The sequence below is a fragment of the Amphibalanus amphitrite genome, unplaced genomic scaffold (genome assembly GCF_019059575.1).
Source record: "Amphibalanus amphitrite isolate SeventyFive unplaced genomic scaffold, NRLGWU_Aamphi_draft 000603F_arrow, whole genome shotgun sequence".
NCBI classification, from domain to species: domain Eukaryota; kingdom Metazoa; phylum Arthropoda; class Thecostraca; order Balanomorpha; family Balanidae; genus Amphibalanus; species Amphibalanus amphitrite.
In genome coordinates, this window is record NW_024882097.1 from 228,350 (window position 1) to 255,438 (window position 27,089).

At 51.7% G+C, this 27,089-nt stretch overlaps 3 protein-coding genes across 8 annotated transcripts in view; 2 read left to right on the plus strand and 1 right to left on the minus strand.

The window, feature by feature from the left end:
- Nucleotides 1-3,686, minus strand: LOC122394657 (asparagine synthetase domain-containing protein 1-like). The gene is made up of 6 exons (XM_043391668.1): nt 3,509-3,686; nt 3,105-3,302; nt 1,990-2,952; nt 1,599-1,778; nt 1,133-1,314; nt 1-549 (listed from the first exon to the last, which is right to left on the minus strand). The coding sequence occupies exons 1-6, from the start codon at nt 3,551-3,553 to the stop codon at nt 72-74; spliced, it is 2,046 nt and encodes a 681-aa protein (XP_043247603.1). The 5' UTR covers nt 3,554-3,686; the 3' UTR covers nt 1-71.
- Nucleotides 3,687-4,120: 434 nt separating this feature from the next.
- On the plus strand, nt 4,121-13,255 carry LOC122394658 (tuftelin-interacting protein 11-like). Of its 6 annotated transcripts, none has more exons than XM_043391671.1 (14): nt 4,121-4,259; nt 5,788-6,059; nt 6,325-6,415; nt 6,569-6,816; nt 7,126-7,396; nt 7,570-7,768; nt 8,040-8,261; nt 8,561-8,769; nt 9,524-9,765; nt 10,130-10,341; nt 10,753-10,854; nt 11,104-11,215; nt 11,452-11,606; nt 12,322-13,255. In XM_043391671.1, the coding sequence occupies exons 2-14, from the start codon at nt 5,858-5,860 to the stop codon at nt 12,577-12,579; spliced, it is 2,523 nt and encodes an 840-aa protein (XP_043247606.1). In that variant the 5' UTR covers nt 4,121-4,259; nt 5,788-5,857; the 3' UTR covers nt 12,580-13,255. The 6 variants fall into 6 exon arrangements, with proteins under 6 accessions (XP_043247606.1, XP_043247610.1, XP_043247604.1 ...); XM_043391675.1 differs by having other exon boundaries at nt 7,573-7,768; XM_043391669.1 differs by having other exon boundaries at nt 4,127-4,259; nt 5,773-6,059.
- Nucleotides 13,256-22,245: 8,990 nt separating this feature from the next.
- The window catches only part of LOC122394643, a 54,008-nt gene continuing 49,164 nt past the window's right edge, over nt 22,246-27,089 (plus strand). The window contains exon 1 of the mRNA XM_043391651.1: nt 22,246-22,639. The gene's annotated coding sequence lies outside the window, so the exon portion shown is untranslated. The remainder of the gene's footprint in view (nt 22,640-27,089) is intronic.

Here is a 27,089-nt window from a genome sequence, read left to right on the forward strand (position 1 = left end):
TGAGCACGTAAATGATGTATGAAATAAGCGTATAACAACATGATCGGAAGGCACAGCATGCAATCAAAACACTACAACATGCCGTCATTTCTGTTCTGTATGATCGTGACATGCGTCACAGGGAGAGGTTTCCCCGTACTATTGGAATCACAGCCACCGGGTTCGGATAGAGATAGTTTGGCGAGATCTGTGTGGTCTAGGAACTTCTCAACTACCGCAGGCGTGGCCTGGTTTGGGATCTCACCGCCGTGTGACTCGGCTGTCACCCGCTCCGACCGTACTGTCCCGTCTCCGCCGCCCGCCGGCGCCTCCGTCAGCCTGTCGCACACGTCCGCCGCCTTCTCCGTCCTGCTCTCCAGCTTGGCGATCCTGCTGCCGAACTGGATGGCGCGCTTGGTGCGCCGCGCGGCGGCCGGAGCCCCGCAGCGGGCGGTCAGCAGGCGGATGGGCAGTTTGTCGCAGCCGCTCCAGCCGGGCCCCAGCTGCGCCTTCAGCCAGATGGGCAGGGAGCTGAGCAGACTGACCACCGACTCGTCCAGGAACGGAAACCTGGCGGGAGGGGAGGGGGAGGGTCAGCTGGGGTGCCGGGGAGCTGAGCAGACTGACCACCGACTCGTCCAGGAACGGAAACCTGACGGGAGGGGAGAGGGAGGGAGGGTCAGTGGGGCTGCCGGGGAGCTGGAGCGTGGCGACACGGGACCTTGCCAGCCGGTCAACGTTACTGGATTCCGTAGGAACATGAAACGACGGATACGACTGAAATAATAGGTAAGCTCAAACGAAAAATAGTCGCAAGAGATTCAGTACCCTTTCAGCGCGTAACGCCCAATCCATGAAAACTGTGGCACTGGTCACTTCTTACATCCTGATAGCCTGATGACCCCCTTCAGCACCCCCTCCCCGCCATTGACCTCGCCTCCCGTCCGTGGTCGCTGATGACCCTGTCATCCCTCCCCCGGTACCCGTCCTTGCGCCCCTCTCCGCCACTGACCTCGCCTCCCTTCCGTGGTCGTTGATAACAGTCCTCCTCGCCCCAGCTGTACCCCTCCCCCGCCCTGACCTCGCCTCCCGTCCGTGGTCGCTGATGACCCGGTCGTAGGGTCCCCTGCCCCCCCCCCCCCCCGCCACTGACCTCGCCTCCCTGCCGTGGTCGCTGATGACCCTGTCGTCCCTACCGAGGTTCCTCTCGCAGATGGCCAGCAGCTGAGTCTGGATCTCTGCCACCAGACCAGGCCAGGAGCGGTCTCGGAAGGCGGAGCGGTGCCGCCCGTACCCGGCCAGCTGCTCGTCGGCGCCCATACCCACCAGCACCACCTGGCGAACGATACAGGAAGCTACTGTCAAAACGCTGACCTACGATGGCTTGTGCTCGTTGCCATAGCGAATATAAGTCAGCTATCTTTAAGATCCTGGTATGTAAGCAGCTAAATACTCCAATTTGTTACATATGATAGCTTTTAGCAGCATGAACTGTTGCAAAATCAACAAAAAGCTGTCGCTGACGATCAAACTTTTGCGTCCTGCAGGCTGCAATTAGGTACTCTAAATCAAGTTCCTAAAATAGTCCGACAGTCCCATGTCACCCGCCTTTGACTGACCCTGGCCTGTGTCTGGTACGCCCGGCGGCCGAGCCCGTCCCCTGCCAGCTCCCCGGCACCTCTGGCAGCGAACCACACCGCGCATCCGATACTGTCGTCCAGGACGGTCTGCAGTGGACTGATGAGGTGGCGGACCCGCGCCGCACGCCACCGAGACAGCTCCGCGGCGGTCACATTCACCTGAGAGGAACGGGCGGGGTGGTTGAGTGCGTTGGGGTAAAGGTCTTTTTAGTTCTTCTATCGGCGAGATCAATCAGATACTGCTTATCGAGCGAGTGAGCAGTTGTGTGCGACGTTTATTTTAGTTCCAGATCAATATCAAGAATGCAAGTGCAAAACGCTTTTACTCTCCAAATCAAGCCAGTCCACCGTTCCACACCTTCCGGCTTACCTCGACAAAGTTCCACCGTCGTCGCGGGTTGATCGTCTGCAGCTCCCGCCATCCGTCCCGTCCCGTCACTCGGTCGGGCACGTCGTACTCAGACGGTGTCTCCGTCTCTGCAGTCTCCGATTTTGTCGTCCCCGAAATAGTCAACCGGCCACGACCAGCTTTCCTTCTCCCATCCTTCCCTGGCGTTTGTGCCTGTGTCGGCCGCTCAAACGCCACATTGAGAAGATCCACGGGCTGGTCATCGGGGAGACATCTATCGGCCATCGCCGCAACTAACATCGAGTCCACGCCGCCGGAGAAGAGCACCGCCAGACGCGGGTGGGGGCAGGCTGCGGGCCGGCTCCCCGCGGCGGCGGCGGACTGCAGACAGCTGGCACACACCGGCGGCATGTTCCCCACCCGGCGCCTCACCGCCGCCAACATGGCCGCCTCGAACCGCTCCATGGCGGCCGCCATGCCAGGCAGACGCTCCGCCTCTTCCAGGCCTCCACCAGCGTCGAGGAGTGTTCTGAGTTCATCGTCTGGTACCGCCGGGTTGACCGTCATCACGGCGGGGCTCTCCAGCGGCGGGCCGGGTGCCACAGACGGCCGCCACGCGTCCGGGACCGTCACGTGACTCCAGGGGTGCAGCCGCAGCCGGAGGTCGGCGATCGACTCGCAGTCGGCCGGGACGTGGACGGAGAACAGGCCCAGACACGGCACCTCGGTGAGGTCGGCGCGGTGCCGGCCGCCGACCGAAGTCAGCGTTACGGAGGAGGGGTTCAGCCGGCCGGGGGAGCCGTTCCACAGGAGGCTGCGCCGGCCGAGCGGGTCGCGGCCGAACCAGAGCCGGCGCTCCGTCGACTGCCAGAGGACCACCGCCCACGGGCCACACACTGAGCTCAGAGTGGATACCACCGCAGACTCTGAGGCACCCGACAGCAGAGCCGCCAGGTGACTGGTGTCAGAAACACCATCAGGGACCTGTAAAACAACACACATGCTCTGACAATGTATAGTCACCATGATACAATTAATCAGAAACAAACTTGGACTTTTCTGAAATGACAGAAAATAATACGTATCAATAAATGGATTGATTCATCATGCTAGATCAATGTAATGTAGGTACCTACCTTGACTCCATCAAAAATGTTCCCATTCCACAGGAGCAGGTCACCACTCTCGTTGACAGCTGGTTGGTGAGTTGCATCATCCCCTCTCATCCATAGCACATACCCATGTGCCAGAAACTTCAGTTGCCCACACAGCCATCCCGAGTGGCAGGCCTGATAGTCGGGCCCACGTCTGTCCAGTAGTTCACTCACAAAGGCCTGCCAACAAAAAAGGCCAGAAAGTAGCATCAAGCATGCTGTCAAGCAGACAGAATAGGAACCATTCTATTTCCCAGCCTCAATTTCATGATTTTTCTATTTCAATGATTTCAACAGTCTCCAAAATAACAGACAGGTATGGTACGAACAATCCAAATCCCCAGCCCTGTCTGATGTTGACTACAAAATGAAATATAGGTACTCACATCCACAGATGCATCCGTAAGGAGTATGAAACGAATCCCGCACATAATACCAGGTTGTAGAGCTTCTTCTTCTTCTTCGTGGGTTAGGGCGGGGTTGTAGAGCTAAAAATTGGCCCAACGAAATTAATGCGGGTACTAATTATGTGAAATTTTACAAGTAAACAACTAACCCTCAACCTCATGCACGCTTTCTGAAGAAACGTCGATGTCTGCTTGTTCAAATGAATTCGCTGATGAGCAGTTAAAGGCTTTTCTGACCCTCTACGATCATCTATTGGTGAAATTATTCGTGAACTTCAGAGAATGTACATAATTGAACACAAAAAAAGAGCTTCACAAATGTACGAGTCGCGCCGTCAACACTTTCTCATTAATTGATACCATATTCAGGAAAATTCCTCATCGTACCATACATCGTAAGTGATCTACCAAATCAATTTCTCAACAAATATATGCTTAAAAGTTGTCTGTGCTTTAAAAAATTGTTAATGAAATTGAAATGAAGAATCGGGGTCAAAAAGATTATTTATATTTTTGTTTTCATTTTCACACTGATGAGTTTCCTTCGTTATTTTCACGGAAATAGGGTAATATGGAAGCCAAGACGAAAGCCAGGACGTTTACATTTGCGTTTTGTTTTGTGAGTTTTTTTTTTGCGTTTGCTATCTGGATATATATGGAACTTATATTGCCTTGATCCGGATTGTCCTGTAGTAGTTTCAAGAAGCCAGTGTCTGGATTCGTTTATTTGGTAAGCTTTTAGGTGAAAGTATGCGACGCGACCTAGGGTTTGCGATTTAGCTAATTAGCTCTCAAATGCTACTGAATGCTAAAAGGTATCATTTGGAATGGTTTCCAAACATTCCACCTCGGAATATCCTTTCAACAATATATGAAACAGACTCCCAATTCTCCGCTCCTTAGTTTACTTCAAGGCGATATATTATCATAGTAGTGCTGCCACCTTTTTGCGGAAAGTCCGAAGACTCGTCAGTTTTTTAGATATTTACCCAAATTTTGCTTAAAGAGGTCTTCATCAAATCATAGGTATTACAGAACAAAACATAACCAGACCAGTAACCTGACCTAACCTTACCTAGGGGAGAGCGGGGCCAGTTGAACCACTTTTTATATATTGACATGCACAGCGAGATCTAGTTGTCATATCGAAAAATGCACAATACCATGAAAAAATATGCTCTTTTGGCTTTATTTTAAGATATGTAAAATTATGTTTCAAACATATTTTGCTGCCAAGCGCATGCTTATAAAACGGCTCTACGCCCGTTTCAAATGACCCCGATGCGAGGTTCAATTGAACCAGCCCAATGGGGTCAATTGCACCTATCCTTAACAATGGGATGTTTTCCTCTTTAAGGCCACTTTCTTAGGGAGATATTTTGTCCGGTTTACTTTTCCAAATGCTACATTCAATAGGTCGTTGGAAAGCTAAAAGTGTAAAGTTCCTCATAATAGGTGACATAAAGTACATAGACTATGGTAAAATGGGCGGATGAGGAAAATGAGAAATATATCAGGCTATAGCGTGCTTTCAAGCAAAAGGCTGGAGAAAAGGGGTCAAAAATTGAGCTCTATTAAACTACTATTTCAGTTTAAAAGCTCATTTCAAAGGTGGACTATTTCCTTTAATGTTTACAGCCCCTGAACAATAACCATTGCAAAGGTCACCGGGGTCCATTGAAACGGCCTGTGGCCCTGTTTCAACTGACCCTCAGAGAAGCGTTTCAATTGTCCCCATCCGCTCCCGCCATCTCGCACGCGCCGTAAAGCACATGTCAGACGAGCTGGAGGGACGGCATCATGCTGAATGAAGGGCCAAATAAGGTGTTATTCCGGAGCCAGGAGTTCTTCTTTCAGCAAATAAAGGTATATGAGATATCACAAAATATTCATAAAAACGATTTCTCCCAAACGCCCCTCAAAAACACAAAAACAAGTGTCAACTCAAAATTACCGTCCGTTTGCCGCCCAAACGCCGTTGACAAAGGAAGTGGTCGAGCGCGGATGCGCAGTGGTGTCGGCAACGCCAAATGTTGCATACTGTTGAAAATAAAGCCATGTTTCACCTGACCCCGTGTTTCAACTGGCCCCGCTCTCCCCTACAGGCTACAACCTACCAACCTAAAACCTACAACGTACAAACCTACAACCTACATACCTACAGCCTACCTACAATTTACAAACCTACAACCTTAAACCCACAAATGTGCAGCCTACAGCAAAATTTGTGCAAATGTCTCCAGAACTGGTGATTCTAGTCGCATACGGCATCAAGACCTGTTGGCTGTTGCTCAACACTGAAGCCACCTCAGTGGCAGAGTCACCAAGATGGGGGACCAGATGGAGGCGTTCGAGGTCACAGACTACGACCTTGAGTCCGAGTTCAACCCGCACGCGCGGCGCGGCTTCCGCCAGACGCGCGAGGAGCGCATCTACGGCGTCTTCGCCGACGACAGCGGCGACGAAAAGGCCGGCCCGTCGAAACCGAAACGGAAACCCAACTACTCGGCTCCGCTGGGATTTGTCAAAGGTGAGAATGATCGTATACCTCGTCCAAATTACTGGCATGGTGCCTTTTTGTCTAAATGACCAGAAATTATATTGATATGAACTAATGATGCTTGTCAAGTTTGTGAGATGAATTAATGATGCTGATGAAAGAGAATCACTTTCACCAAGTATCCGCGTTGTTTGTTGGTGTGAATTAAAGCTATGCATCTTTCCAATCACTCTTTCACTACCATTTCAGCTCTGCCATTAACGCACGACGCATCTGACACTGTGCCTGTGTACAGGTGGCATTCACCAGGTCGGAAAGGACGCTGTGCCGACGAAGAAGTCCGATGACGAAGACGACGATGGCGACGGCCCACCTGCCGGCTCCAGGTGAGTCATGTGTCTTTGGTTTTGTAGATTACACATTGCTGTGTTAATTCAGCTAACATAACTGAATGATGTATCAGTATCTGCCAGGTGATGTCTGTAGCATCACCCGGTCGCGTCACCTACCTAGCTCATCGTCCCCTCTCCGCCCGGCAGTGACGAGGATGAGGCGGCGCCGCGGCTGGGCGCCGGCCTGCCGCGCGCGTTCGGTTCGGGTCCCAAGCAGCGCCGGTTCCAGTCGTCGGGCGCCGGGCCGAGCCGGGAGGAGATTGCCGGCCTGCGGAGCACCGGCGGCGCCGGGCCCACCGCCGGACTCGGCGACATCGGACACTGGGAGAAACACACCAAGGGCATCGGAGCCAAGCTGCTCAAACAGATGGGCTTCAGGGAGGGCGGCGGCCTCGGTGAGTGAAGTCATAGTCGGGTGGTGGGCGTGAAGCGATGGATCGGTGTCTGGATTTTGTGTTAAAATGGCCCATCCGCGTGTCTGTTGTGCGGCACAAACTGCTTTGAAGTGCATAATGTGGTTACAATTCATAAGCGACCCTTTGGTTTATTAGGAATTATCGTTAAAATTACGTTCTCCAGCCGTAATCGCTAGTTCACAAGAGCTCTCTGGCTCATCTCTCGTTCACAACTTTATCAGTAATGAGTAACAACTCGCTTATCACCACATCAGTGATCACTAACACCGTCCTCCCTCCCTCCATCAGGTAAGAACCTGCAGGGCATCTCCACCCCTGTGGAGGCCAAGCTGCGGAAGGGCCGCGGCGCGATCGGAGCCTACGGGACCGAGAAGCCCGCCTCCCGACCGACGCCGGCCGCCGACAAGGAGGGCGACGAGCCGGAGCGAGAGTTTAAGGAGAAGCTGGGGCAGTGGCGGCGTGGACCCAGACGCAAGAAGGTCGACTACGTGTACAAAACGCTGGATGAGGTGCTTCAGGAGGGCAAGACGAGGACGCTGAAACCGGGAGTTTCGTCCAGGTAGGCTGAATGTGATGGTTAGAAAAGGGCCTTCTTATTCGATGAAGGATAGGGCGACAATGAAGCCAAAGGTTACGATAAATAATTAAATAAAGGTGTGGGATGGACTGACTAATTCCTGGGAGTGCCGACTGAAGCCTCATCCTGACCTCCCCTCCGCCCGTCTCCGTCAGCAGCGGCGGCGACCTGGCGCGCACTAAGGTGATCGACATGACGGGCCGCGAGCAGCGCGTGCTCTCCGGCTACCACGCCATCCACGGCCAGCGCGCCCCGCCCCAGACGGAGACGGCCGACGACGACGACTCCAAGAGGACGTTCGACATGCCCGAGCTGCTGCACAACATCAACCTGATGGTCGACCTCTGCGAACAGGTCAGAACTGGGCGTGCCGGGAGGTGAAGTGATATGGAGTGGCGTAAAGATGAGAGGAATCCACATCTTTTGAAGAGCATTTTGGCAAACTCGGAGGGTCGTTTTTTTTAGCTCCCGCTTTTTTCTAAGTGTTTCTGTCTCTTGAAAAGACGCATAACATTTTGATCAACTATGCACTAAACAGTGAACACTTGTAGGCGCGCATTCAGTCACCTCCACCAGCAGTACTGCATCCGTCCAGCGGCGTTTCTAACCCTCCCCCGCCCCACAGGACATTATCCGCTCGGACCGGTCTCTGCGCTACGAGCGGGACCGCCAGGTGACCCTGGAGCACGAGGAGGCGCAGCTCTCAGAGACCATCGAGCGGCACAAGTCGCAGCTGGAACGCGTCGAGGACGTGTCCCGCGCCGTGGATTACATGGAGGCCCACAAACCGGGGTCGGAGAACCCGAGTCCACTGGACGTCATGAGCAAGATGTTCCTCAAACTGAAGGTATGTAGTCAAATTTTGGGATTGATTTATCAGAAGAGGTTATCTCCGCCGTGCAAGTATGGAGACTCTAGCATGGTGTGATTTACCTGTGGAAAATTTATATGAACAAACGACAGGAGTGGTGCATAGTTCTTCTGTCCAAAATCATCGCTACCTACATATGTTATTAATGTGATAGGGTCCCGTTCGTTGTACATTTAATGACAAGTCAAATTTGAGTTGTTTGCACTCCACGCCCGCTCAGAGACTTGCTGTCGTCTAACCAACGCACCTACCTCCACCCCTATCTCTCTCCGCAGACGGACTACCCGATCGAGTTTGACGTGTTCGACCTGGACTACCTGGCCGTCGACTACGTGTTCCCGCTGGTCAAGGAGCTGCTCAACATGTGGAACCCACTGAAGAACCCTAAGTTCGCCACCGAGGTGTTTGCTGAGCTGAAGGAATCTCTGGAGAGCAGCGACAAGCCGCAGATGGAGTACGGCACGCCCGTGGACGTCTACCACAGGTGGGTCATGGCGATGGTGCTGCTGATAGTGTGGGTGATGATGTTGAACGTTAGTATTGATTTTTTTGGGGGAGGGGTAGTGACGTAACTAATTAGGTAATGACCATGAGATTGCGATATTGCGTGCAGAGTACTATAATAATTTTGGAGGGAGATATTGGAGAGAGCTAGAGAGGTGCGTTATCAGCTCCCGGTAAGCTGTCGCTCGGTTGCGATTCGGGAGCCGAGTGAACCATTTGTGCAGGGATTTGAATGATGAGCTGGTGTGTCGGTGTGGTGATTTATTTTGTTGTGTTGGCAGTCAGCCATCGTGTCGTTATGCCAGGCTCTTGTTATCCTTGGCGGTAATTTCTAATGCTCCATTGGTTTCCCGCTGGCCTTTGAGGTTTCCTTGCGAAAATGTTGCTTTTCAATCTGGGAGCTGTCATATTATTTCATCGCGCCATTAATATGAGCTCCCATGTAACGTGAATTCTTGGCTCGTGTCCTTTTACACGGTAACTGATTTATATCCATACTAAATAATGCCAGTAGCCTGGCACGGATACAAATGACGTGCCATTGGTCCTGTTTCATCAGTGATGTTGAAACCTAAGTAAATGTAACATTTCGTCACCAGTGAATTAAATTTGCTAGAGAATGAGGTGACCGAACTGCGACCGCCAGCAGCTATAGCGACCTCTCCCACTGCTAATCACAATTCAACCCTTGTTTCCTGCCGTCACTCTGCTAACCCTCCATCCCCCTCTCTCAGGCTGCTCTGGGAGCTGTGGATGCCGCCGGTGCGCCAGGCCATCAGTCTGTGGCAGCCCAAGCTGCAGCCGGAGCTGACCCAGCTGCTGGAGCTGTGGCGTCCCGTGCTGCCGCGCTGGATCTTCGATAACGTCTGCGACCAGCTGCTGATGCCCCGGCTGCAGACCGAGGTGGACGCCTGGAACCCGCTCACCGACGCAGTGCCCATCCACAGCTGGATACACCCCTGGATGCCCATCATGGGTCAGTAGTGGGGAGGGGGATACAGGGGCCATCCACAGCTGGATACACCCCTGGATGCCCATCATGGGTTAGTAGGAGGGGCGGAAGGGGGGGGGGCGAGACGGAACCCGCCCAAGCCCCGGAGTTGAGCATACGGTCAGAAATCATAATTAGTGATTGTGCACATTAACGTCAGGTCTTAGATCTAGCTGAAGCATTTCAGTCGACTTGTTTTCTTTTCAACACCAGGCATAAACGACGATGCTGGCAAAAATATAAAAGGCAGGGGATTCTAATCGGGACAATGGTCTCATTTATCTAAATTTAGTATATCATATCGTATAACTTATCCGTCTCAACACACCCCGTCTCTGCGCTCCCTCAGACCAGCGCCTGGAGTCTGTGTACCCGACGATCCGCCATAAGCTGGCCAGCGCGCTGCTGGCGTGGCACCCATCGGACCGCTCGGCGCGTCTCATCCTGTCGCCCTGGGTGGGAGTGATGGCTCCCGGCAGCCTGGAGGCGTTCCTCGTGAAGAACATCCTGCCCAAGCTGCAGCTGGCCATGTCGGAACTGGTCGTCAACCCCAACCAGCAGGTGAGGCGGCTGCCGAGGGGAGGGATGATGGGCAGATGGGTGGTGGGGACGGTGAACAGCTGAGTGATGATCATAGAGGGTATCGGGAGGGGGAACGATGTTCTGAATGCAAACGGGGAGTAGGAATTGATGTACTACATCTAGTATTCTGTTCGTTTGGCTAGGTTGATTTCGGACTGGAAAAAGTTAAAAGTATGACGCCATCAGTTCCATTTCATTTCAAGCTGATGGACGTTAGCTAAATGTTACAATGTTCAGTTATCGTGTCCCGACATCGTAGATAGCATACCAGCCACGTCGGTCAAATCGCCCTCACTAACGGCTATGCTTTATGGACTACCGGTGCAAGTATTGGACCAGTGGAACTGGGTGATGGACTGGACCTGACCCTCTGTCCCCTTCTGCTTCCAGGTGTTGGACCAGTGGAATTGGGTGATGGACTGGGAGGAACTCCTCTCGCCCGTCCACCTAGTCAGTATTCTGGACAAACTCTTCTTCCCCAAATGGCTGCAGGTGAGTCCTGACCCAGTGAAATGTGAATAAGAAAACTATGCTGCTAAAAAGTGGTGGTGCTTCGCCGGTGGAATACCCTTCGGTTATCATAGTATCATACCCGTGCTACACTTGTTTTGGTAACAACATTGTGGCCCGGTGTGTTGTCGACACTGGGTGACCTGACCACATCTCACCCTAAGTGCTGGTGAACTGGCAGAACCAAGCGTCCAATTACGAAAAGGTAACCTGACCTGACCTCATCCGCAGGTACTGGTGACGTGGCTGAACCACGCGCCCAATTATGAGGAGGTGACCAAGTGGTACCTGGGCTGGAAGCAGCTCATTCCCGAGAAACTGGTCGGACATGCCGTCGTTAGAGGTGAGCTGATCCACGTTATCATGGTCCCTTCATCCTATTGTAATAAGCGTAAACGTTTTTTTTTTCGAGAGATGTTTCATTTCAGTGCCGCTCCATCCAACGTGCACAAGCACCAAGACCATCTTACATCACTTTTCATGCTTTTTCACCGGCGTTTAGGAATGCCTTCACGCCAGTGTATATAAACGCTTTGATCCATCTCTCTTATCTCATTTCACCGCTCCGCTCCTCCTCAGAGCACCTGAACACGGGTCTGCAGCTGATGAACCGGGCGGCCAGTAACCCGGGCCAGGCGGTCTCCTACCAGGAGCTGAGTCACCTGCTGGCCAGCAGTACGCCGCCGCCGCCGCCGCAGCCGGCGCCCACGCCGTCCCAGATCAGGAATCGGGAGGTAGGTGATGGGCAGCGCCTCTGTCGGATGGTCTGGGAAGTAGGGGTAGTGGTTCCATGCGATAGATGGGGTGGGTGGCCTCATGGTGACGTTTCGGGGAAGGAAAGTGTTTGTGTTGACTGTTTGCTAATGGCTCGTAAAGCAGAACATAGAATGACATCCGTATTCTTCGGACGATTGATTCACCTATCCGTGCTTCTATCCTCAGGAAACTGAAATCCTTCTCCTCCACGCCACAACCCTCTTCCGGGCTGGACAGGCAACTTTATCTCATGCGGGCTGCTCCCTTGGAGCGGCACCGCTGCTCCCGAGGGAGCGCACCCCGTAGCCGGGTGCAGTGAGTGCCTTGGGGCTGGGTGGCCTGTCCTCTGGACGGGCTCAGCCCCGGCGACTCACTAGGGTGCCTGCCCAGACCAATGTCACCCCCTAAATCCTATCATCCTTCCGGCTCTGCAATGGTCTTGTCGACCGAAAGGGCCTAACCCAACAAAACAAACAAAAGACGATTGATTTGAACGCACCGTTAGAATTTGTCTAAACACATCGACTGCAATCACGTAATTAGTAGGTAAGCATCCGGGTTGGAACAATAACGCACAATAAAAATATCCTAATCGCTGTTTCTACAAAATATGGCCCCATATCCATTAAGGTCAACTCCATATCGTTTGCAACGTGTTTGCTTCCCACTAACTCCTCCCGTCACCTTCCTCAGGACCTGACGGCTGCGATCCGCACCGCCTCCGGCTCTGTCACGATCGGTTTCCGCGACCTGCTGGAGCGCCGCTGCGAGGAGCGCGGCATCCTGTTCCACCCGCTGCCGGGCAAGTTCCACGAGGGCAAGCCGGTCCTGCGCTGTGGCGGTCTGAGTATCTACCTGGACAGGAGTGTGATCTTCGTGAACGACGGCGGAGTGTGGGTGCCCAGCTCTCTGCAGAGTGTGCTGGATAAGGCGGCGCTGACTTCAGTGTAGTGTGTATGGGGAGGGAGGGGGGAGGGCGGGAGAGTGAGGGAGAGGACAGTGTGAGAGGCTGTGTGGTTGACTGATAAATGGAATTTCATGTGGACGTTAAAAACTGTGTACTCCATTGACTTGAGGGCTGAGACTCTATAAGGCTGTTTTTTAGTTCAAGTCTCGAGAGTGTGTTCAGATCCGCATGATTTGGCCGTACTTGGTTCGCCCGCTTACGTATCAAGCATAAAAAACACAGGTTATATGGCCTTATCATTCTCCAACCGGCTTGAACTCCATCGCTCATATTGTAGCGCTTGCCTTTCTCGTAACATTTCGCTTCCTAGTTTGTGTCGTCACCATTCTCGCAGGAGACCCCATATGCTGCGTCGCACCATGAGTGGACCTTCAACCTTGTGCTGCGTCGTATCGCAAACCACTGGGGTCGTTTTGACGGAAGCCAGAGCACCACGTCACATACCGTCTCACTACGTGCGATTTTGTCCTCGTATATCATTCTTTGACCCGGGGCGGGTGCGAGCGGTCGCGCTTTGTGCGACTATCTCGCGGCAGGGCTTTGGAGGGGGCGGTATCTGTGAAGGGCGGGGGATGAGGGATATGTCCCTGAACCCTTCGCAGCTACTTTTGCCAATGTCTGCTCCACGTGTGCGACTTGAATACAAATGTTGTTTTCGCATTGTGGTACAAATGGATTTATATTGTCGCGGCCGTTGTAAAATCGGAGAGTTATGGCTCGGAGAATGGATACCGAAGCGGAGACGAGAAATTAAGCGATTGATCTTTACAACCGGTGCGATCGTCATAAATGCTCCATCAGTGAATTAACCCTCGCGGGCCCGGGGGGGGGGCGTTTTTCGCCCCCCCTGGCGAATATTTGCGATAACTCCCGAACGCTTAGGGATAGGAAGGCGAAACTTTCAGTACCTTTTCTCCCATCAATTTGACATCTTCTGAAGTAAAAAATTTGGACCTAGCCCCCTTGATGACGTCACAAGGTCTATTTTTCTAGACCCCTGCACGGCAAAAATCGGCGTCACAGACGCAAACTTCAAATAGCTGCTAAAAATAGAGTTTTAGAGATAAAGACAAATTACGAGCACGGCTGTGTAGCGTTTGACCTAGAGAAAAATAGAAAAATAGTTTTGGTGACCTGAGGTCAGAGGTCAGGTCAACGACCCCGAAATGTGGTTTTAGTTTTTTTTGCAAATAACTTCGACAAAAATTGTCCTAGAGCTACGGCAGTGGTACCATCGCATTCGCCTTGTCAAGCCGCGTCGAATGATATATATTTTGTTCGGAAAAGGTCAAGTTTCATGTTGACCTCATGTGACCTCGAATGACCTCTGGTTGACCTTGACACATGAAAGGTCGTTTATGATGGATTTGTACCCGCTGATCACGAATCTGGCATCTATTTTCCTCTAAGCCTTCATTTAGAGCTTCCGGATGGCAAAATTGTCTTATTTATTATTACTAGCTTGAATCAGTGAAATAGCCTCTAGCAGGGATACTCTTCTGTGACCTTGACCTTTGAGCAGCCTTGTATCGTAAGATGAACCACATATAGGGAACTGATAAGCCTCAAAACATTTCAAAACATCTTGGAAGTTAGCACGCAAGATATGCGAAAAAGTGCCAAGTTTGAGGTCAATTTTGAGCGTGACTTTGACCTTGACCTTTGATTTGGAGCACATTTTCAGAATCCTCAGATTCTCTTCTTTCGTTTGACACCCAATTTTGCCGGTTTGATGCAGCCTGCCGTCCTCTAGAAGGCTTACTTTGAGATCACTACACATGTGCCGGTTTTGGCCTTTGACCTTGACCTCTGACCTTGAAAATTGACCTGAGGTCAAAAATTTTAGGTGCATTAGAATCGTCTCGTAAGGACCTTTCGTTTGGTATCGCTTTTGTTTCCGTAGCTCCCTTATTTACGGAGTTAGACAGGGGGGGCGAAAAACGCCCCCCCCGGGCTGCGATGGTTGGGATTACCCCCCGGGCCCGGCCGGGTTAATCGGCTGGGTGCTGTCACAAACGATCACCGTGATCCTTTGGTGGGTAGTTGGTACACAATGGATGGGTTATTCGATGTCATCAGTGGTCAGCGCGTAATATGTATGGTTTATGAAGCTTTTAGCGGCCCAAACTCCGAAATCATGGCTCCATCTCGAGCCGTTACAACCGCTAAAAACACCCCCCCCCCCTCCCTACCACGACTCTGCGCAGTGAATATCATTGCGTGGTTCGCCCGCGGTCACTGCATACCACCTCCAAACAGTGCCGGAGTTCACGGTACTCTGTTTACCGGTGGCACAGTTCACGGAGCAGCCAGCGACCCTGCCATGACCCGCCGCCAGCTGATCCTGGGGCGCTTCCAAGAACGCAAATCCCCGGTCTCGATACCCACCGGCCCGCTAAGGCTTTGTGCTCCCCGGGCTGTTTGTGTTGGGGCTGCGGGAGTATTTTGAGAGCGCGATTGGCCGGCATTGCGGCGGTCCGTGTCTGGTTTTCCGGTCGCCCAATTCGCTGCTATTGGCTGTTGTTGTTTGGCCTGATCTGACCTCGCGGCCGGTGCCGGCGGAAAATGCGGACTTTTAATGGACCCGTGCCGTGCGGTCTGATACTGAGAACGGAACGGGGGTAACTCCCTACTCCTGCACGGTCAGGATACAATCAGAGGGAGACGGCCAGTTCTGGAGATCACCGGCCTACCCAAAAGGGACGCAGGTGGTTCCTGCGGGCCACTTCCGCTGTTAATGTACTGCACGGAGTGTGCCCTACATGGAGGAATTCATTGCTGGTTTACTGTACCGATACGCGAAATGGAGGGGCAGAAACCCCGGCACCTGTTACTGATAGGTGTTGCTGACGTCAACCGAAAGATGTCGACCGGTTCAAAAGTTCCCATCCGACACATCTTAGCAGATCGTCATCGTTTGAGGAACAAACGTGCGACTTTTGACCTAAAGGATGAGATCGCGGGTCCCAATTTTTTTTTTTGGGTTAGGCCCTTTCGGTCGACAAGACCATTGCAGAGCCGGAAGGATGATAGGAATTAGGGGAGACATTGGTCTGGGCAGGCACCCTAGTGAGTCGCCGGGGCTGAGCCCGTCCAGAGGACAGGCCACCCAGCCCCAAGGCACTCACTGCACCCGGCTACGGGGTGCGCTCACTCAGGAGCAGCGGTGCCGCTCCAATTGGGAGCAGCCCGCATGAGATAAAGTTGCCTGTCCAGCCCGGAGGGGAGTTGCGGCTTGGAGGAGAAGGATTTCAGTATCCTGAGGATAGAAGCACGGAAAGGTGGGGTCTCAAATACCTCTCCCCTCGCACATACTCCATCTAGTGCAGCACAGCCTACCTTAGTCCAATGTATGTAGGTACCGTGTAGTGTAGTGCGGCACAGCTCACCAATGTATCGTGTAGTGCGGCACCGCCTACCACTGAGTGCAGTGTAGTGCGGCACAGCATACCACTGGGTGCAGTGAAGTGCGGCACAGCCTACCACTGAGTGAAGTGTACTGCGGCACAGCCTACCACAATGTGTGAATGTAGTGCGGCACAGCCTACCACTGACTCAGTGGTGTATTAACCCGCGCCCGGCTGGGGGTCCTGGATTTCCACGCCCTGCTGGGGGGGGGGGGGTGTTCAAACACAACTCGGCTCCTGGGCCACGTAGCGATACGCCGAAGGCGGCGTTCGAAAGAGCGTCAAAAATAATGACGAAATCACTTCGGTCAATTTTTTGGTCAGGTCAAAGGTCAGGTCACCAGAGGTCATTGAAGGCAAAATTTCGCCGATTTCCAGGTCGAATGTCGACAATTTCCAAGAAGCCAACGCATAACTCGGGAACCAATAGAGATACAGCGCCGCGGAAAAGCGCATTCGATAGCCCTATTAACGCCCTTTCTGAGTAATTCTCTCAGATTTGACCTAACGTCAACGGTTTTGCCTGCAGGGGGCAAAAACTGCAAAAATAGCCGATTTTTTCGAAAACAGTTTTTCTGCAATTACTTTTGACCAAAGCCTTGTACGAGCTTACTTTTACCGGCATCGTGTTCCTCTCGTCAAGACGCGTCGAATGAACTATAACTTGACCTTTAAAGGTCAACTTGAAAATTTGACCTCAGGTCAAGGTCATGACCTGACCGGGAAGGGTCATGTTGCATATCAGTCGATCCGTATCGTCGAGCTGAACACATCTAAGGCGTTTTCATCGCTCTAGCATGCCTCTATCAAAAGTTATTTGCGAAAAACTGTTAGATACTATTCGTGACCTAAGATGACCTCAGGGCATAAACAGGGGTCACCGACACCATTTTCATGTTCAGTGTGTCTAAACCACTTGTAATCTAGTGTTTGGGAGTGTTTATAATGTCCTTCGTCAAAAAGAGGCGCATTTCAATTTTCTCCCATTGACTTATAATGGGGAGGTCGCAAAATTGACCTGACCTTAGGTCATCGATATCAAAATTCTGAGATATACATTTTGTACATTCTATTGCTCTTAGCAATCGCTGAAAGTTTCAAAGCGATCGGTCACTCGGTGTAGCTTTGACAGACATTGAAACTTTTTATGAGGTGAGGTCACTTCAAGTGACCTGGTGACCTGACCTTGAATGACCTTGGTCTGAAATTTTCACAACATGTGTAGAATTGATGTGTGATAAGGTGTACCAAAAACGGCGGCGCTCCGCGCCGCCGTTTTTGAGATATTCGCGAAAAACCACAAGGGGGGGTGTTCAAACACCCCCCCCCCCAGCAGGGCGCGGGTTAAAGTGTGGCAACTGGCACAGCCTATCACTGAGTGTGGTGTAGTGCGGCACAGCCTACCAATGTAACGTGTGATTTATTGCGGCACAGAGTATACAGACTACCAACTGGAAATAAAACACGTGGCGTTTGTCACCGGCAAACAACTCGTCCCAGAACTCAGAAGAGTCGAGCTGGGAAACTGTATATACCTAATCTCGAAAGTACGCAAACAGCGCCATTAGGGCTCATTTCCACGATCATTTGGCTCTCACATTTATTCCGTGAGCCCACCAGGGTTTACCAATTGATCCAGATAATATTCAAATCGAGTCTTGAGGATCGTCTACAACTTCATTTTCTTTCTCATTTATAATGACCTCCGTTTGACCCCGGCTATCTGAGGACTGAGCTGAAGGTGTATGGTTCTAATGACGTTTTATTTACCTCCCTCCGGCGCTCCCCCTTCTGGCGCCGCAACTCACTGACCAGGCCCTCCCTCGTCAGTGGCCTCAAACAAAAATACACACACCATTTCCACATATGGTAATGCATACCATGGATGCCGACATCATGCCCATGAATGAGCTTACAAAACACTAAAGGCATTCGTGACACCATTTGTTTAATTTATTGATGACATGCACGAGCAGATAGCCCAGGGCCTGCTTCTCTCGCCCGCTGGCTTACACCACTGTGTATTTTCACCTCATTATTCCGGAATCTGAGCGGCTCGATCGCGGTACGTCACACGAAAAGGCCATCTCTTCTCTGGGTATCGGCTCCGTCCAGCACCTGACGTTTAACACGGAGAGATACGTCACAGGAGCGACGCAAGTCGTCCGCTGCGGTGACGGTCAAATTCGGTCGGACGGAGGGCCGATCGACGGACCGCGACGGGACGGGGGCAGTGAATCGTACTGCACTCGGCAGACGGTACCTCGCAGGGTCTACATTATACAGTTATCTGCACTGCAGTGTCTGTACTTTGTGCCTAATTGATTGCACTGCAGTGCATTTTCAGCGACCTGTCATGACCAGCCGTCTGGCACAGGTCACTACAGTGCCCCCTCTCTTATCTCAGGAGACGGTACATACATGCATAAGTAATAGACATGTATGTACCCAAGTCCGTCCCTCCCGTGCCGTGCCGCTCGTGCCGCTCGGAATGTCATCCCGTCCCGCAGTGACGTCACGGGCTCATCAGATGAGCCGTGTAAACACGACTGGCCGGCCGGAGCGCAGTCCGATCTGCACACGGCCGTCTGGTCGCGCGGCCCGAGCCGCCCCCAGCGCAGGTGTCCCGGCAGAGAACGGGCGGCGGTATATCGCCGCCCATCGGGGCACGGAACCACGGCCCGGCTGTGGCCGGGGCAGCACGGGTATTGTACAGAGTTGCCAGGAGGAATGCAACGTTCTTGCATGATGCAACTCACTCACTGGCATTGTCCTAAACTAGGCATTTTTCTCATACATGGGTTTCTTAGTATTGGTCATAATTAACATAGATAACGTGATATGTTCGTCATAGTGTAGATATGAAACGTAAGACCGTGAGACACAGAAGGGGTACCATGCAGGATGAAACGATCATATTTCAAAAAATGGTGAGGGGCGCTGGGGTTCCGTGCGCCGATGGTATTGGAAAAACCGTAAAAATCGATGGTGCGCTTTCGCTATGAAGTCAAAATAAGAGTTCTGAAAACGGTGTTCCATACCTATAGGTCAAACGTGTCACATGCAGGTCAGGTCGATTAGTCGTAGGCAGGGCTGCGGAGTCGGACTCGGAGTCGGTCGGAGTCGGCAGGTCTGCCCGGGGTCGGAGTCGGAGTCAATTTTGGAAACCGGATCCGGAGTCGGAGTCGGGAGTTGGAGTCGGTCGGCGTCGACAGTTCTACCCGGAGTCGGAGTCAGAGTCGGAGTTGGTTTTTGAAAGCCGGAGTCGGAGTCGGAGTCGCCGAAATTCCATCGACTCTGCAGCCCTGGTCGTAGGGCAGTGCAAAATTCAAGGGTCAATAAATATATAGGATTAATGATGATACAATATCAATATTGGTACATCTGAATCGCTTGATGTTTTATACATTCGTGATTAAATATTTATGTGCTAATTATAGGCATAAGCAGAAATGTTAAAGCCAAATGATGGTACGCCTTCTTCAATCTATATCGAGCACAAAAAAAAACGTTAAAAACACACTATGAATATAAGAATAGATGAACCAAAAAATCTCATCAGAAGCAAGGAAATTATACCGATTTTAAATAGCAGTTGATTCCCATCTGTCGGCGTTCGGCGACGGATAACCAAGCCGCCCTGCAGACTGCGCTCGCTAACCCGCAGCATAAAAGTGCGCTGGGAGCGACAGCGTTCCTTCTGCAGTGGGCGTTCCGAGTGCACGGTGTATGAAGCATAGCAAACTGAAAAAGGCGCAGCCAATTAAATACACACAGGATAATAAGGAACTGTCGATTTTCGACCGTGCTCATTAGTTCATTACTACAGCGGCTTGAGGCTGATAAGGGGGCGCAGCTAAACGTTTTTTTTTTTTTAGCTTGTTTTGCCTCTGAATTCGGAAGCATGTGGGAGACGACAGGGATAGTTACTGTACAAATGGTATAAAGGTTGGTATCGAATATAGGTATGCTAAGAGGAAGAAAGTGAAAAGTGATGCATCTATGCACTTTTGACTTGATTAAGCATACAGGTGGCTGACGGGGAAAAGTTTTTTAAGGGATTATCATTGCATGCATTGCGATACACGACCATATTCTCACACTATCGATTCGTCGGTCGGCAAAATAGTTTTTATTTGCAATGACCAGAAATGGATTGTACTTCGGTGTGACAAAAATATCATTGATAATAAATCGTTTAGCGGACTGACTCTGGGTGTAACGAAGCTATTTTTCCCTGTACTTCGACCTTTATTGACAGGTCTTCAAAGGGGCAATGCGATTCAAAAAACATCTAGACGTGAAATTTCCTCCTTCCGAGCGCCCTCCTCGCTGCACACTGCTTCAGCACGTTTGGCTAGACATTTGATGACACCCGTTTTTATGGAGTCTGCATGGTGAGAACTGAAGTGGATATATAAATTGGTTGCTGTAGGTTTTCTGTAAACCGTTGTTTTCAGCGCGTTTCCCGCTCTCGCCACTTCTACGTCCAAAAAGGGAATTTTCCCATCTTCTTCGACCTCTCGTGTGAATTGTATGTCCGGGCATACGTTGTTCAGATGCCTATGAAACTCGTCTAACGCGTCCGTCCCATGTTGCCAGACCACAAAAGTGTCGTCCACGTAGCGCCGCCAGTATTTTGGTTTGAGATGAGCGGTTTCAAGAAGTGTTTTCTCGAGAGTCTCCATGAAGCCGTTTGCCAGTGCGACTGATAAACTAAGGCCCATAGGGGCTCCTTCAAGCTGACTATATAGCTGGCCGCCACACTGAAAATAGCTACAGTTTAGGCACTCCTTCATCAGTGTTCTGATAGAATCGACAGACATTCCACACCTGTCTGGGAGTGTCTCGTCATTGAGAAGCTTCTCACATACGGCGTCTATGGCTTCGTCTGTTGGGACCCTCGTGAATAACGATGTGACGTCAAAACTAACCATGATGTCGTCTGGTGACAGTGTCAGGCTTTTGACTTGCTCAACAAACTGCGCGGAATTTGAAACCGTATGCTCCGCAACGGTTTCAGCACTGGCCAACGGCTTCATGGAGACTCTCGAGAAAACACTTCTTGAAACCGCTCATCTCAAACCAAAATACTGGCGGCGCTACGTGGACGACACTTTTGTGGTCTGGCAACATGGGACGGACGCGTTAGACGAGTTTCATAGGCATCTGAACAACGTATGCCCGGACATACAATTCACACGAGAGGTCGAAGAAGATGGGAAAATTCCCTTTTTGGACGTAGAAGTGGCGAGAGCGGGAAACGCGCTGAAAACAACGGTTTACAGAAAACCTACAGCAACCAATTTATATATCCACTTCAGTTCTCACCATGCAGACTCCATAAAAACGGGTGTCATCAAATGTCTAGCCAAACGTGCTGAAGCAGTATGCAGCGAGGAGGGCGCTCGGAAGGAGGAAATTTCACGTCTAGATGTTTTTTGAATCGCATTGCCCCTTTGAAGACCTGTCAATAAAGGTCGAAGTACAGGGAAAAATAGCTTCTTTACACCCAGAGTCAGTCCGCTAAACGATTTATTATCATTAATATACCTGGGTTTAAATATGACTTTACAGTCTCATATAAAAACATCATTCACTTTGACACGTAGAAAATGGTGGACTAAAATATTTGTTAATCAGTTGAAGCGCGAAAATCCCAGCAATTTCCATAACACGGAATACCTAAATGGTTATCCAGCACTGCATGCAGGTAGGTCCTGGCGGTCAACATCAATGAGGGAAACATCCCAATGAAAAACACGCACGTTGCAAACGCTTTCATTCAGCTGTATGCAGGGGGCGAGTCCCGTGGGAGAAGCAACAGATGCGCCGCCTGGCACTGCACCGGTGAGATAACAGTGCTCCACACCGAGCCTTCATTCACAGCCGCAGCTGCGTTATACAAGCGCAGCTGAACTTTTTGTCGCTCCTCGTGTCCGTATTGTAAATGGGTGTTGGCAGACTGTTTCACTATTTTCGCGAGGTCAGTTCGGTTCAACAGCTGATCGCCCCGAGACGTGGCGACCCGTCAGATATAAAATGTGACCGGCTCCGTCACCAGAAGACAGACATCCCTCGGCGGCTCTACTGCGCCTCTCGGTAGCGCCGCGGGCGGCGCCGCCCCCGCCCCGCCCGCGCCCGCGCGCACGCCGCCGCCGGCCATGAATACATCGGGCGCGCACCATGTAAATGAGCGGCCGGCCAAATACGGGCCGGCCGTCGGCAGACGCCCCGCCGACGCCGCCCCGGCAGCCGGCGCGCCGCGAGCTCCCGTCGACACCGACACACGAACGTCGGCGCCGACGTTGAGCGCATGCGCGCCGCGGCTGCTCCGAATATAGAGTTGTGATACAGGAGCCGTGTGTTGGGCTCGGCTGCGTACGCGGCGCCGGCGGCGGCCGGAGCGAGCGGGCGCCGTAGACGGTACGGCGCGGCCGCCGCGGGAGCACGGTCGGACGGGCGCAGTCGTGCGGTGTCAGTGGGTGCGGACTGGTGCGGACTGGTGACGCCGCGGAGACGTGGTGCTGGTGCACACGGACGGACTGTGTACGGAGCGGGACGGAGCACAGTCCAGTGGTGTGAGACGGTGACTGGACGGCTTCTAAGGATGATAACACCGGACGGGATTTGAAAGGTGAGTACAAATACAACCCTGCGGGTACTACAAGCAGGATATTTGAGTTATATACTGTCACGAAGCTTGGAAGGTTCATTGTAATCAATTATCTTCAAGAACCAAGCATGACAGGTTTAACGCCTGTTCTGGTGCTCGTTATTCGTTCATGAAGACTTTCCTTCCCGGTTGTGGATCCTGTGCCGATGCACATATGTGCCAATGCTGACCGTACGGATAAAGCGTCATACAAACAAGATTTAAAGTTGCAATGAAATACAATTACACGTATAAACAACATGCAACTGGTAGATATTGACATGCTATCATCTAACCGCTAACGCCATGCTTAGCCTCATTATGAACACTTATTGAACATTTTAAATACGGTGTTCAAAACTAAATAAGGCAATTAATAAACGGATCACGGCGCAATGTGCGTGCAGCGAGGTACGAAGGACGCGCAAAAACTCTGGATGTGTGTCTGGCTGTGTAAAAGCTCAGTGTACTCTGTTGGAAAGTCTTTGGTTGCCTTGAAAACTTTTTAAGAATGCCAATGCAAACTGCAGATGTAAAATGTCATGAATTAGCTCGCGATCGCTCCGCAATTGAATTCGAGATTCATTCCTGAACTTTGGTGGTTAAAGGGACCCTCCCACCTTCAAAAAAGTTAATGAATTGGCATGAAAGTGATGTCGCTCGGTTCAGAAAGAGCAAAAACGAATATCTACCAAATTTCATCGAAAAATATTCACCGGTTTTCAAGATATTAGACTTTTACTTTTGTTTACTTTTTGGGATCTCCGCTGTTCCTAGCGACTTTATTTGAAAGTGCGGCATTTGTTGCGCGCAAAGCAGCATATACCACCGCGTGCTACAAAACGTTTTAGTCAAACATTTAAAAATCGTTAGATATCTGCGCTGACGTCACACATTCAGAGGGGTATTCCTATGCATTAGCCCCTCTGAATCAAAATGCTGCAATTTTGAAATTCAATATTTCCGATTTAAGGCATTTCTCGATGTTGTGAGTGCCGAAACCGGTAATTGTGAGCCAGGGACCCCATTTTGGCTATCTCAACTCAAATCTAATGTTAAGGTGGGAGGGTCCCTTTAATCAGCTCGCATGCCGTTTGATGATCTCATATATACGCTGAAAGCGTGTCAAAAGGGCTTACTCCTACCTACGAGCAGCAACTGCTGCTTATATGAAACTTTTTTTTTGTAAAATTAGGCTGTAAAATACAGAATCGGCACCCGCGGGAATGAGAGGATTATTGTCATCATCATCAGTAGTCCGGTCCTTGCGGAGCACACTGGCAGCAGCTTCATATACGAGCAGTTACTTATCATTAAAAAGCGTATGCCTCGTTAAACAGACAATCATGCAATGCAATGTAACAGAAACCACACAGAAAACGTTACAAATGAAACTGTATTTCATTATCACACTATCAGTTGTGTTACCCATATTTTGCTTGCCGGTGACCGTTAGTTATCCGTTTGAACCACAAGGGAAGGCATTTAGTCGACACAGTGAACGGGCCTGAAACAGGCATTCCGTTTCCATTTCCGTTTTCCTATTCAATTTCGCCGAACCGTCGACTGATCTTGAGAGTACCGAAAACGCCACACGGCTGCATGCGACGGGGGATTTGTGACGTATTCGCGGTTCTGTTACCGCCGCTGTCATTTTTCGGCTCCGGCATAGCACACGTGCCGGCGTTTCGTTCTGTGTATTCCGGTTGGTCGTCGGCCCGGCGGAAAAACGTCGGAAACACGCCTGGACTGCGACCGGCGGCATGCGGTGACGACTGTTCTGCTTCCAAATGGTCCTGGCCGACGTGTGCTCCCGGGTACGCGGGACTCCCTCGGTGAGCTTCTGGGAAGGGAGTTCCTGCGTCCCCATGAGACATGGCGCGTTCTCCGGGGATAGGACAAGGAGTTCGTCTGTCATCGACAACACCCTGTCAGGTGTCACACGGTGATAGCGTAAAAATAATTATGTCCGTTTATCGTAGAATCGGAAACCGAGGGAGGGTGTTTTAGTGGTAATGGGCCGAAGGTAATGACGTGTTTTACACGATTCTCCACGCTACCACACCTTCAGCTTTTCATCGTCGTTTTTCTGTGAATTATATCCCTGTCTCAGGTTCTTTACTCTCTTCATTTGACTATAACCTCCGGAAAATAAGTCATGAACTTGTTGTAAAGCCAAGCTAATCGTTCAGCGCGAAGCGAAATTGATCACGCCAAAGTCATCATTTTCATCAGGCGGATCTGCAGCTGCATTTCGTCAATGAAACGACATCTCGCGCTGCAAACACCTCCACTCCGCGCCCACTTACTGCGATGCGATCATGCAAGAGATGCGATCGATTACGAAGTGAAACGGAAAGAGCATGCAGCGCCACTCAGGCATCACTTTAATCAGACACGGCTGGCATTGGCCCTCGCTGAATGCCCGCCTCTTTTGCATATGCATCGCATTGATCATGTTCGTCGTTGCATGACTGCCGAAATGACCGGCGCTCCATCCAAGGAGCTGCTCTGATGGGTGCTGAAACGGGAGGTGCGGGCGCATATAATGACAGATCAGAGCAGCAGCGCCGCAGCCACCGGCGGCGCGCGGTGACCGGCGCCTCGTCCGACACGCACCGGCCATTAGAAACCCATCAATTATTGTGCGCCGGCCCGACCGGCAGACGGTACCCGGGCACAGCTTCGGGCCACGGGAAGATGACGACGGGGTTCGGGTGGAGCTCGGCTCCTTAGAAACTTCCGACATATTTCGAAAGGCTCGTGACAGGGTCTTATGGACTAGATTGTCCCGAAATAATTCCAGAGAAGGGGAATTTCAGCTGGTCTCGTCCCGTCACCCTCTCATTTTTCACTCCGTCCCTACCGCACAAGATCCGCCCCGAGACATGCCAGTGGTGGACCGCCTGACGAAACCCTCGCCGGCGAAAGTTGCTCTGGTAGCTGACTTTCCACCGATTTGGAAATATGGGCCGAGGGGAAATAGTTCAACCGTGTCGCGGGCTGCCCCGTCCAGGAAACGTACAGTCACCGTCACGGGAAAGGCTCCATGCGACAGATATAGCGAGCCGGCCATGGAAAACTCGACTGGGGCATCTATCTCAATGAAGAGCGTAGGATTCTATTGCGACTTGGAAGATTGATGACCATAACTACAGTATTTATCTCCGAAACGAAAATAATTGTATGTTCAGACGAGTGGGAGTGACAGCTTCTATCTCCGTGATTCATTAATCATACGAGAGCGCAATGTTAATTTATTTGTGATTATCTGGTACCTACTACACAAATAGCCAGGCACCATAAATGATACTTGGCTTTCTAATCGTGCAGACAGAGATGTGAATCGTGTATAGCCATAGTATCAACGCACTGGTGCGTGCAAAAGTGAATGTGCAGCCGCCACCCACGGAGACAGGACACACTATCGGGAAGGCCGCCTGTGGTAGTTCCGTGACACCGCGGCGGAACCGGCAGGTGCGTCCCGGCCCTTTCACCGTCACGACTCAGTCGTGAGACACAGGAGAGGGGACATAGGACTAGAAACCATCGCACCAGAGACCTTCGGGTCGAATGGATCAGATACCATCTTCCAACTCGCGCCGGACCGGCCTCTTCTGTCGGCGATCTCTGCCCTCCCCTATCATCGACCTCACGCCGTCGATCCGTCTCAGCCAGCACGTGGCAGGGATGTCCCATGGGGCCAGCTGTGGCCGACGGTCGGTAAGAGACAGGTGCTACGTGCCACCGACCGACCGACGTAGCGACCGCGCCGACGGACCACGCCTAGTCGACGGACCGACCGTATGTCGTTACGGCGAACCACGCCGAGTCGACGGACCGATTGGCCTTACGTCGGAAACGCCACCGGTGTGAGCCGAACTCGCCCGAAGACGGTGATAAGCACTAAGCAGTAAGCAGCCCTGTCCGCTGTCCAGGTGGGCGGGCGAACAGCCGGCGCGGTAACTGCCCGTTCAGACCCACCCCTCCCTGCTGACCCTCTCTGCGCTCCTGTCCGTCGGGCGGACGCAGAAACAGGGCGGTGTTGCACGCGGCCAGAGCGACGGCCGTAAAATGTTCGGTCAGCAGGGCAACACGTACGACGTATTTGGTGGCCGCGTCCATCCTGAGACAATTGTGGCGCGAGCACCTGATGTCACCCCGGTGCTGATACAAATCCGACCGATTTATATACAACAAGGTGACATGTATCTATCCTCAAAAACTGAATGGCGATCCGGCTAAAAGCTAGCCCTGCCTGTATGTTTGCGCTCTCTGAGCAGAGGACATCTGGCGGGCGGGCCGTTTCCACATTCCTGTGGGTGGCCTGTTCAAACCTTCTGACAGATGTCTCGGTAATAACATGAGGCTTTACGTCACGTATGGTAAATACCTGCCGCACGTGCCGCGCATCAGTTTTTAAATTCATTGA